This window comes from Aulonocara sp. 'chitande type north' Nkhata Bay, linkage group LG4, assembly GCF_057382095.1.
Source record: "Aulonocara sp. 'chitande type north' Nkhata Bay isolate Kocher_YH1m ecotype deep benthic linkage group LG4, A_spYH_male_GT1.1, whole genome shotgun sequence".
NCBI classification, from domain to species: Eukaryota; Metazoa; Chordata; class Actinopteri; order Cichliformes; family Cichlidae; genus Aulonocara; species Aulonocara sp. 'chitande type north' Nkhata Bay.
In genome coordinates this window covers 16,847,529-16,860,058 of record NC_141347.1, presented here as the reverse complement: position 1 = coordinate 16,860,058, position 12,530 = coordinate 16,847,529, and the positions used below count along the sequence as shown (strand labels likewise).

At 40.6% G+C, this 12,530-nt stretch overlaps 1 protein-coding gene across 1 annotated transcript in view; it reads left to right on the top strand.

Moving 5' to 3' along the window:
• grin2aa (glutamate receptor, ionotropic, N-methyl D-aspartate 2A, a) overlaps positions 1 to 12,530 on the top strand; it is a 181,450-nt gene that overhangs the window by 151,989 nt on the left and 16,931 nt on the right. Inside the window, exons 7-11 of the mRNA XM_086288761.1 lie at positions 1,689 to 1,860; positions 3,352 to 3,505; positions 4,534 to 4,659; positions 4,989 to 5,218; positions 12,276 to 12,436. Of these exons, the coding sequence (XP_086144887.1) occupies positions 1,689 to 1,860; positions 3,352 to 3,505; positions 4,534 to 4,659; positions 4,989 to 5,218; positions 12,276 to 12,436 (843 nt within the window). The remainder of the gene's footprint in view (positions 1 to 1,688; positions 1,861 to 3,351; positions 3,506 to 4,533; positions 4,660 to 4,988; positions 5,219 to 12,275; positions 12,437 to 12,530) is intronic.

Sequence of the window (12,530 nt, the reverse complement as noted above, 5' to 3'; positions counted from 1 at the left end):
TCACTCATCCAGGCCTGGCTTAAGAGCAAGCCATACTTACACTAATGCTCTCATAGTCATACACAGACCCACACTTTCCTCCCTGGAGACCCCTCGGGCCCTGTAGTGTTTCTATATCAAGTTGGCCTGCCAAGTTCACAAACAGCCTCCATAACATCACATGCTCTTACTGCCTGATCTGTACAGTGGCCTGCCTAAATGGGAACACCGTGTTCGTGAATGCAGCTAAGTTCTGGCCTATATGCTTACTCTGTTAGCTCCCACCATTCCCCACCAGCTGAATCTGCCAGAAACTTGGGTTATTTGTCCTTGTTTCGGCTAACATCAACCTGTTCCTTGTAGTTGCATTACATTTACCACAATTTCATTCTTACTTCAACATCACAAGAATATATTGTGCTTAAAGCGGCCATGCTTGGAATAAAGACAAGAAATTTACATATCAAAGAGTACAGTGCAGCCGCTGCCTAGTGTGACCTCTTCTGTGGAGAAGACTAAGTTAATTAGCGCTTCTAAGCTCATACCACATTACCCACAGAACCTCAAGCCAGTATCTCTTTTTCTCCGTCCATCCACTCTGTGATTTTATTCCATTGCCACTGGTGTCCAAACTGTTGAGCTACTGTTGAAATGTGTGGATCAGGAAAGCAAAATAAAAAGTTACATTGCATTCGACAGAGCTGCAAATGCAATTAGGAAAAGACATTATTTTACACTAAAAAGGAGTCAAGCCCATTATTTTATTTCTTCTGTGATGGATTAAAGGTTGTTTAGTGTTTCAGTGTGGTGTTCAAAAGTTGCAGGTTTCATAGAATGACATTCATAACTGCTGACATATCGGCACTTGGCTCTTTTTTTCCCCTTTCTTGTGTGAAACTGTTAGACTGTGAAAGTAAATGCCTTTCCAGTTCAAAGACAGGAAAGAATTCCACTTGGGGAGACATTTGTTTGACAGATCGATGGCGACTAGTGAGGGAGTTTGCGAAAAACTGGCAAATGTTATCTCTTTTTTCCTGGTGCTGCAGAATAACTTAAAAGTGACAAAGTTTCATCTCTGAAGGGTACTGCAGAGTCACAGCCTGATGCGCGGGGGTCCCCTCCTTACTTTCCGTCAAGTTTTTGCCCAGGTTGTTGTTACGCTAAAGGACGAGGTTATCGTCTTCTAATTAGCACACATCTAAAAGTTAAATGAGACTCCCAGGTGGCTCAAAGTTGATGTGCTCTTGTGTGTGAACTCTTCTGCTCTCAAATTCATATACACAGATGGTACAAGGCTTGCAGATGCAGCGCCGTCAAAATTTCCTTCTCCAGAGAGGCGTTGGGAGAAAAGGGAGCATATTTTTCTAATCTTCAGTCATTCCTGAATAGATTGACCTGAACTTAAAGGTGAAAAAGACCCAGGGTGATATTTGTTCACTGGTGCAATCACAAATTTAACAAACATGATGGAAAAAATGAAGCAAACAATGTTCCTTTTGTTTTTTAATGAATGAATGAATGAGGGTTCCCTACCTAAACGTGGATGTAAAAATGGATTTGCAGGCTATGCAAAGAGCTGGTATTTGTTCTGTCAATGTTTACTTCAGTGTTCAATCATAGAGTTGATGCCATTTGTTTTTTTCCCACCGCTGACACCGAGCGAAAGACTAATCATCTGCTGATGGTCTTTGTGTTTTGTGCTTCTGCAGCAACACGACTGAGGCTGGTGGGACGTATATCAAGAAGTGCTGTAAAGGTTTCTGCATCGACATTCTGAAAAAGATCGCCAAGTATGTGAAGTTCACCTATGACCTGTACCTGGTTACCAATGGCAAGCATGGCAAGAAGATCAACAACGTCTGGAATGGGATGGTGGGAGAGGTAAAAAGAGCCTTTTTGTGTGTGTATATATAAGTGTGCCTGTGTTATTCAACTACCGTATTACTCATCTTGTTGGAAACTAAGATCATCACACATTGTGGAGATGTGCTTTGATGGAGCAGCACTTTGCTAATACAAAGTGATACATTTCAGATGAAAACATGTATTAAGGTTAAAGTTCATCCTCGTTCTTCTAAGTGGGGTACCTGCTGACCCCACAGGTATACCTTTTATGATATCATACAGGTGTTTCATTCTTTTATTCCAAATTTCCTTTCAGTTACTTGTTGCATGTTGGATGTTGCAGATCATCAAACAAATTTCAATTAGACAAAGATAACCCGAGTAAATCCAAAAGGCAGATTGATGATTAATGATGATTTGAATGAAGTGAAAACAGCTATCCAAACCTACCTGGCCCTGTGTGAAAACGTAATTGGATCGATCTCCAGTTGGCGTGTCAACTTATTCTTGGGCAAGATACTGAGCCATGAGTTGCCCTGATGCATCCGTTGGCGTGTAACTGGTGTAAATAAAGTTCTTGAATCTCACATTTGCAAAAAATATCTTGCTGATCAGATGAACTTTTTTGAGTTTGAGTCCCGTTAAATCTAACACAACATTTAAACATGCAAGCCCCTGAACTAGCGATTCGCCAACAATGACCCCTATATGTGATCAGGAGGTAAATATTGCAGGGCAACAAATGTGTGAGCAACCAAACCTCAGAACTGATGCCCACTGGAAAGTTTGATCTTAAGTAATCTGTAATCAAAGGCAGATTTAACTAAAAAAGGTGACCAACAATTTAAAATGTGCTTTTTTTTAAAGCAGACTGTTAGAATGATCATTTAGTTTTTCCAATTTTTTTATGTTTCAAAATAAATTTAAATATCGCCAGAGCAAATGTTCACAGTGTAAAAAACAAAAACAAAAAACAACTGTTACTATAGCAACTCAGACCTGAAGACCCAAGTTCCAGAGTTAATTTTAAGACTATAAACTTTGCATTTTTTAATGCTTTATGTGGTGGGGCGTGGTTTGCGGTGCCGTGCAGGTGCGTCCGCACGGCACCGCAAACCACGCCCCACCACACTTAATTAATTCATTTTATGGGTTGAATGTTATTTGTATTTGTTTTAATCCTATTTTGCACTACTGCTTACATATTGGCTACACTGATTAAATTTCAGTATGAGATTAAAAACTTTATTTATGTGCAATCAGTAATCTTTACATTCTTGTGCACAGATTTGTCAACATTTACTTTGGGTGGAAGAGACAACATGTAGTTAGCCTAATGAAGACATTTGTTCTACTCTGTGATAGCTATCGAGGGTGTACTCCACCTTTTGACCCTGTGACAGCTGGGGTGGAAATGGATCCAGATGGATGAACGGATGAGTAGATTGTAACTTTCTCTTCCTTTCTCCCCAATCATTCCTCTTATGTCCCTGCTCTCCTCCCTCCTCCTCCCCCTACCCTGAAAAGGTGGTCTATAAGAAAGCCGTCATGGCCGTCGGATCTCTGACGATCAATGAGGAGCGTTCTGAGGTCATCGATTTCTCCGTCCCGTTCGTGGAAACTGGGATCAGTGTCATGGTGTCCCGTAGCAATGGAACTGTGTCCCCATCAGCCTTCCTTGGTAATTGTCACCAAATAGCTGCTCTTCTCTTGTTAGACTGAGGAGAGAACAAGAAGAAAACCTGTCTTGTTTGCTTCTCTGGTTTGTGTTAGTATAGAACAGTGTTTGTTTTGAGTGTGTGTGTGTGTGTGTTCCCTCAGATACAGCACTGACAACATAATTCACTTCTGTTACACAGCTGTCAATACTTGCTCTTTCATCTGAGGGATTTAGCTGAATGCCCGCTTCCTGCCACAGCGACTCTCACTTACCTGAGAGGCACTTAACCGCAGGATTTTAACCTAAGAGACCACGGATATCCCCGTTATGGTTCCTCAGTCACGTTCATTTGATGCAGAGTGCTTTAACATTGACATCCACAACAGTTCGCGATGCCACTGACCCAATGCACACACAAGCTTACATGCAAATTGGCTGCAGGAATTTCCACGAAAAAGAGAAACTCTAACACACACAGCAAGGACGCACACGCAAGTACACATGCTGACATGCGTGGAAGCATGCAGTTAGTGGTGTGAAAATGGAAATTATAAGGGCTTAGCAGGAAAACCTCATAATGGCTGCTTGCCACTCTGCACATGCACACTCAAATGCACACATCCCGGTGTGCGGCCCTATGCCAGCAGTGCTCTCCCATACATTAGAGCAGAGTTTAATCTCTGCAGTAATGTTAAGGGCTCAGAGGGAGGACAGGAGTGCTGACACCAGGGCTTTCTATACTGTACCCCTTATTCCACAGCCAAATAGGAGGAACGCCAGTATATATGCAAGTGGTTTGGGGTAGGTGGGTGGGGTGAGATCTGTAGGGCTTCTGAACTTAGAACGGTCTGCTTGGACATGGAGTTCTTCCCTCAGTATGTGTGTGTGTGTGCATACGGTATTTCTGACCTGTTTATTCCTTCAGTTTGTGGAAAGATGAGGAGTGTGCAAATGATAAGAAAAAGTGACGGATAAGCTATAAAAAGTGCAGTATTAGCTAAGCATTAGCACGACCTCTGTTCTCTTGACTTTCTCTCTTTCTCTCACAGAGCCATTCAGTGCATCAGTGTGGGTGATGATGTTTGTGATGCTCCTGCTGGTGACTGCAATGGCTGTCTTCATGTTCGAATACATCAGTCCTCTTGGCTTCAACAGAAACTTGGCACAGGGAAAAGGTGAGTACGGACACTAAAGCTTAATTTAGACTTCTGCACTGATTCTAGCCTATGCCAACATTTATGCCTGTGTTGCTGTGGTGCTGCTGCGTGTAGTCACATTTCTAAGGAGGTACACGTCAAGTTATGCCGTAGGGTTTCAGGAGGGTTACAATATACCTACGACATAAATTTAACACAGAAGCACAAGTCCACTGCTCTAATATTGGGTAGTTTAAATTGCATGTCACTTGTTCTACAAATAGATTTTGAAATATTTGTTTTCTTTCTTTCTAATTTTATACCATCCATCTCGCTTTCCCACACACACTCTCTTTCCTCGTTTTCAGACCCTCACGGCCCTTCCTTCACCATGGGCAAGGCAGTGTGGTTGCTGTGGGGTCTGGTCTTCAACAACTCTGTGCCGGTGCAAAACCCAAAAGGAACCACCAGCAAGTTCATAGTGTCAGTATGGGCCTTCTTCGCTGTCATCTTCTTGGCCTCCTACACTGCCAACTTGGCCGCCTTCATGATTCAGGAGGAATTTGTCGACCAAGTCACCGGGCTTTCAGACAACAAGGTAACGAAGAACGAATGAGGTAGTTTTATGATATGTTTTTTGCAGGCCTTCAGTTTTATATCATACAACAGGATTAGAAAATCATCATAGGATGAAGGGGAAAATGAAGCATAGTACCTGTTTTTGTTGCGTGTGGCACTACCGTTCCTCTCACAAAGTTCCAGTCACCTGAATTCAAATGTACAAGTTTTACCGTTTTAAATCCAGCTGGAAATTGTGTTCTGTTGCTCCAGAATGAATTAACATGGGCTCTGTTTTATGCACTCAGAATCAAAATGACATGCATATAGAAAAATGCAGCAACAAACAGAAAGACTGGGATATTAAAAGAAAAGGTCAAGCCAAATGTAGTGAAACAGATTGGAGGGTTGGAGAAGGCTAGACAAAAGAGCAGAGTGCTTCCAAGGACAGAAATACAGATGTATTAGAGGCGATACTATCAAGAGAAGGCTGACATAGAGGGTTTTGACAACAAACAGACGGAGAGAGGGAGGGAGGGATGGTGTAAGAGGTCCATCAATTGGCAGGAGAGAGACTGAGGACTAGCAAAAGGCCAAGACACACAAGATGGTACAAGACAACAGGCAGACAGATATGGGCCAGTTTGAAGGCTGAGGTAAGGGAAGAAAGGGCATTAGGAGGGAGAAAATAGAATATGTGGAAAGACAGGGAGGGTTGGGAACGAAAGGAAACAGACAAGAAGGGCAAATGGCCGTTTAGACAGTTATGCTGAGAGAGGCTGGCCATCGAGCCAAATGCGACCGACAAAATGATGAAAAGCATTCCTCGTGCGGGGCCATGTTTTGTGTAGTTTACTTAAGGTGGGTTTAGACTGTTAGCAGGCACAAACAGATGCACTCTACTGTACCTATCAACCTGAGGGAAGGATGTAACACCACTAGTGTAAATTCTTATACTTTGGTACAACCATTTCCTTTAATATGCAATTATAATCATTTTATATGATGAGGCAAACACATTTTTTTCTAAAAGTAACATTTTTTTCTTCCAAAAGTTGCAGGACCAAAATGCTTCACAAAAGTGCACACACATACACACAACACTCTGGTGCATCAGTGCTCAACGAGATGAAGTTTAAGATTGCATCACTGCCCTCAATGCATTTGGGAAATATAGGCATAGTTTCCAAAGCAGGCTTTTGCCGTTGTTAGTTACCATCCCTAAGTTTGGTGCTTTACCTTTAGCTTTCTGGCTAGCTTGCTGTAGCTGTGATAGCATACATTCCTGTTGAATATTAGTAATGGACAGCGGTGTGAATCAGATAGCTCCCCTTCGCTGTCTTGTTATATCAGTGCGTGTAGGTGTGGTTACAGCTAATATGTATTTAAGCTAATGATGATGACAGATCTTTAAAGGCAGCAAATAGTTTACTACCACTCAGTCTGAAATGTTAGTACTGATAGTAGTGATATATGTACATGCTCATCTCTACCATATACTTATGGTGCTCACAAACTATGTGCAGTGGACAAGATTTTGCACTTTCTAATGAAAAGTGGCAGCAGTGTAGAATAGGCTGGGTATCGTCACTGATTTCTAGAATCGTTTTGATTTTTCTATCTATAAAAAGAAAGAAGATTTTCCTGGCCTGGGATTTTATAGCAGATGACCTTAAAAATATTCTGCAGTAGATCAAAAATGAAAGAAAACCATTAATCAACATATGAACATTACCTGATGCTGCTGAAGTGAAGCAGAGCAAAGTTACAGAGGTTTTATTAGAGACACAGCCAAGCATTTTGCAATTTTGCATAATTTTAAAAAGTGAAAAGTTTAAATTTGTTCAGTATTGAACAGCAGAAATGAGGCTTTCTTTTCGGAAGTAATTAAAAGGAAAAAAACAGCGCTGTAAACAACGGCAGTCTTGTGCGTAAAAAGCAAGTGAATAATGCAGAAAACAGAGATTTTTAGATTGGAAACTGTTCTTGAAGTACAGAGACAGAGAGGTCTGCATGAAGTGTGATTTTATCGTGGTGGAAGCAAAACAGGAAAGGTCAGAGGGAATTCATGACGATGTTTATGTGAAGCAAAGTTTGGATCTTCTTTTGCTGCTGGTTCGGTCAATATTTTTGGAGAGAGATAAAAACCTGCAGCTTCAGAATCAGCTCAAAAAGGGCGTAAACACAAAGCGCAGACCCACAGAAACATCAGAATCAGCGAGCTGTCGGCTTTCAGCCCCGCCTGTGTCCGTGCCGTCGGGTGAGAAAAGCGACATCTCACTGATTCTGATCCGTCGGCGGGTCCACGCTTTGCTTTTACGTCTTTGTGCAGAATCCGTGTACCTGCTCTCATTTACTGTTTTAGGTGTTTGGTGGTTGTTGAAAGTTTGTGAGGTTTAACCTGAGATTCTGGCGTTTCGTGCAAAATACATTCATATTTAAAAATCGTTTCTGGATTTTATTGAGTCAATATCACGTTATCCAAGCTAGAATCGATTTTAATCGATAAATCGATAATCAAAACCCACCCCTAGTGTAGAAGCTAGTTTAACTAGTGATCGTTTTAGCATCGCTGTTGGCATTGCTCAAAGATCATACTAAGTTACACAGGCATTATTTTACAGACTTTGTAGATTACATTTGGTGGATGTTTGTGCCAAATCTAGGAATAGAGAGCTTTAAGAATTGTATGCAAGTATAAATTTAAGTTGATTACATTAGTTACTAACAGAATTCTTAGAATGGTCTGTGAGACACCTGTGGGGAAGTACAATAGAACAAATTACTGGTAAATAAGTGTTTCTCCTAAAATTATACATTAACTGCACGACTGGTCGATCGCTGTGTCACATTGTTTTAATTTTAAATTCCTACTAACTGAAGCCTTCAAAAAAACGTTTTGTTTTTGTTTTTAAAAAAGTGTATTTTACATGTAACTTTCTTAAAGCTGCAGTATTTGTGCATTGGGTCCATTTCAGTCAATGGTGACAGGAAGAGCTGTTTTTATTTGTTTTAATAATTGATGAAGAGAAAGCAATGGATGTTTACTGAGCTGTTAAACTTGTTCTCTAAGCAGCCTGCTTCATGCACAAGTGGAGAGCAGTCAGTTAACAGGTCTTTGGTGTTTTATGGTGCATGGGGATTTGTCTTTGCAAATCTGGCTGCTCTTTCTCTGCTTTTCGGTTTTGTTTCGGTTTCTCAGCATTATAAAATTGCTTTTTGTGAAGCCTACAGACTTCAAAGTTCAAATGTAAACAATCTGCTGCTGTTGTTGGAGCTGTAGTAGCTTTCAGCGGCATTATGATGAAAGAAATAACTAGGTTCTGGCACTTTCCACATGCATCTACTTAGAAGAGATTTAAAACATGTAAATAATGTTAAAAAAAAACAGTCACATATGAGCAAAACATGTAGATTTGTATACATGCAGACAAATTCTGGGAAGCGATGGGACATGAAAATGTAGCGTGGAGACCCCCAATGACTCAGTCACTAAAAATAGGATGGCACAATATGACCACTTTTGATCGCATGGCAATTACAGAGGTCACCTGGTGGGAGGCAGCCTTCGTCCAAACATTGACTGTCTGACTGCAGTCACTTTCAGACAGACTAGTGAAGGTTTGCAAATAATTGCAGTCTAGTTCATAAATGAGTGCAACTCTTCTGCAATGTGCCTCACTCTACGTAAAAGCAAGGTTGCACAGTGCCTGCTATAATTCAAACATTTTGTTTCAAATCTACGAGGTTCTGAGTAGACAACAAATGTAAGTTGTTAATGTAAATTTTTGTTTGACATGAATTTCTGTGGACATTGCAACAGATTTGTGATTTTTGCCAGTTTATCTCAGTTAATTGAAGTCATTCCATTTATTGGCATTTTGATGCACCAAAGTCGCTTTGAAGACTGGTGTGATCGCAGATCTGCTCTTCAACCATTTTAAAGGCAGCGAGGTTGCAAGTTCATTGCAAATAGTCTGAATAATTTTGTTCATGTCGTGATCTCCACTGTTTTATAGCATAATATTTACACACACAGAGAATAAAAAAACATAGTAAGACATGTATCCGTCTGCATGCCAAATATCCTCGGGCAAGATACTAACCCCAAGTTGCTCTCCAATACATCCATCAGAGTGTGAATGTCTCCGACTGTTCGGCAGGAACCACTTAAGCATAGAAAATTGTGAATGAGTGAAGGAAGCATGTTGCATAAACTCCTTTGAGTGCTCAGGTAAAGTAACAAACCGTTATACAAGAACCAGTCAGTTTATAGTGATTAGGAGATGGACGGGAAAGCAGAAGCAGAACAGACCAAAGAAGACCTGCAGGACAAAATAGAAGAAAATAAAGGAGTAGGGTGAGTTAATAAACATGGCAAAAGCAATGAGATCGATCAAGGTTTCATGATAACCACAGACATTTGTAAGCAATATATTTATATGTTGCACAGAGTTACTATAATTTTATTGTGTTTTATTTTATTTGTTTTTATTCCATTTAGCTTGCGTAGGTTTGTAGGTTTGCTCCTTTCTGTGGTTTGTGGAGTCAACTGATACTCACATTGCCATCCAGTGTCTGTAAACATGTAACCTGTGCCTTGTTTAAGGTGAAAGTTTTTACCTATTTAATAAAACATATTCCAATTATAGTTATGTAACGTACATGGACATAATGTGTAGACTCTCAGTTTTCATTTGAGAGTATCCACATTCAAATTGGATGAAGGGTTTAAGAGTTTTAGCTCATGTGACATCCTTTTTTTTAAATGAGCAAAAGTAATTGGACAATTGACTCGAAGGCTGTTTCATGGGCAGGTGTGGGCAATTCTTTCATTATGTCATTACCAATTCAACAGATAAAAGGAAGATTTTGCTGTGAACAGACAATATGTGGTTAAAGGAGGTCTCCATGCAGGTGAAACAAGCCATCACTAAGCTGCAAAAACAGAAAATAAAACATCTGAAATGAAGAGATTGTGTTAAAAAAATGCTTTACTTCCTTACATTTTTATACAGTCTTTTTGTTCAACCCACTGAATTAAAGCTTAAAGTTTGCACTTCAACTGCACCAGAGTTGTTTCTTTTAAAATTCATTGTGGAACAGAAAACAAATATTAGAAAAAAAAGGTCTCTGTCCAAAAATTTATGGACCTGACTGTATATGTTCACAGTTTTATTACAGATTATTTAAGGCTTTTGATGTTGGCGTTTGACATTGAGCTTAGTTAATAAGAATAATTTGTGTGATACCTTTACATATCACTTTGATTTTAATACCTATTATTAGCACCTATACACCCTACATGCACTTACAGTACATAAGGAGAAAAGTGTTCTCAGGCTGCTGAGAGAAATTTCTCCTCTGGGTTTTGAGTCTTTTACCCAGGTAACTGGATTTTGTCCTGTGAGAAACCTTCATATTTTAATTAGATTAGTGATTATTACAGTCATTACACACATTACCAGATTTAGGCCAGATGACTCACTTCACTCAAAGCTCACCTCTTACTGATGCTCTCCTTTCCCCATGGCATTGTATTGAAATGCAGTTTAATGTGCAGGGTTTGCGCAACCCTGCATATATTTGATCCAAACTGTGATCTCTTTCTAAAGCTAATCAAACAGATTTTGGCAGCTAACCTGCAAGTAAAAGTATACTGCTGTATCAAGGAAAAGACGCTAAAGTACATCTTATGGATAATTTGGTAAGACCTGGAGGTTTCTGACAGCATGGCAGTATTTGAAAGTTGAGAATACGTCCTTTTTTAAAATAGTCTTTGGAAACCCTGCATCAGAAAATCGTCCGGAAATCTTGCCAGAAAGCCTTGACGGACAACAATCCCCATGATCTGGTTGTGGCTATGTTGCAGGACGGTGAGTTCTTTTATCTACACCTATCTTAGCCTCAAATCCTCTCCTGCCTCCGCTCCTTCATTTTGTCGTCAGCTCTGCATTAAGCTTTCGTTAGCAGCAGCTGGTGCAGTTCTTAAAAGCCCTTCACTGGTAATTATCAAGCAAGAGAAGAGTGCTTTTCAAGTCTGAATCCCAACCCGCCACTCCACCACACCCCAACCAGCCCCTGTCACCCCCCTCTCACTCCTCCTGGGACATTTACCCTCTCCTGACCTAAAAGCTTCTATTTAACCTTAAGAAAGGCACAAATGAAGAAAAGATGAAGAAGGAGAAGTAAACAATAGCAAGGACTGTGGGAGGAGAGAATGTCTCCTAAGGGCTGTTGCTTGTCATGCTGACAAACACACTGTGTGACATCTCCACTAACATATGAATGCGCACTCGTATGCACAGCGCAGTTTGACTTGTCGACACGCGCTCACGCTCACCCTGACCTGATTACACAGCAGAGACACATATATGTGCCGTCAGATGCAGCATGTATAAACGCTTAGAAATATGCTCAAATATATTATGCAGATTCGTTTTTGATGCAAGCAAACAGTGCATCGTTTTTGCAAACAATCAAGCAGATGAGTTTTGTGTATGTTGAACAGATAGAGAAAACAACAGGAATGCTAATAGTCTGCTAATCAAATCCTCCAGTAGCAGCCTACAAGTGGAGTCAATCATGTGTTGTATGAATACGTTAAAGCAAAGTAAAGTAAGCCTGTAAGCGTTTGAGATGACATGCAGTGTTATGTTTCTGAGAACCGCTTTAATAATATGGACTGAAACCGTCGGCGCACAAACTAGCACAGCATGTGGTTAGAGTGAGGCTCATAAATACACACTTGTAATTGATAGGGTTTGTCTGCTTCTGGCACCGAGGGCAGATTGTTACCACAGTGCTGGAGGGTTGGTTTTTACCTCAGCTACAAGCACGCTTGGACAAAACTCTTGACCTGTACTCTGATACACTGATTATACCTGAGAGGGGGTTTGTGGAGGAGGCAGAGAGAAATGATGGGAGAATTTAAAAAGAAAAGAAAATCAGCGAGTGGATGGGAAACTACGGCACCAGTGGTTCCTTCAGTAAGGGTTGCTCTTGAAGTGTTGTGGGGTTTTTTTTTTTAGAAATTCAAATGAAGATGTGTAACCTCAGCTTTTCCTTTTCCTTCTCCATTGTTCTTCTCATCACAGTTTCAGAACCCATATGCTTACTCGCCTCCGTTCCGCTTTGGGACCGTTCCAAATGGTTCCACTGAAAGAAACATCAGGAAGAACTATCCCGCCATGCACCAGTATATGGTGAAGTATCACCAAACTGGAGTCCAGGATGCACTCGTCAGCCTCAAAACGGGGTAAAGAGACACTTTGTGTGCATGGGTTTTTGTGAGTTTGTTGGTAAGTGCACTTTTACATCATTCATATGTGTGTAGTTTTTTGTGAAAACCT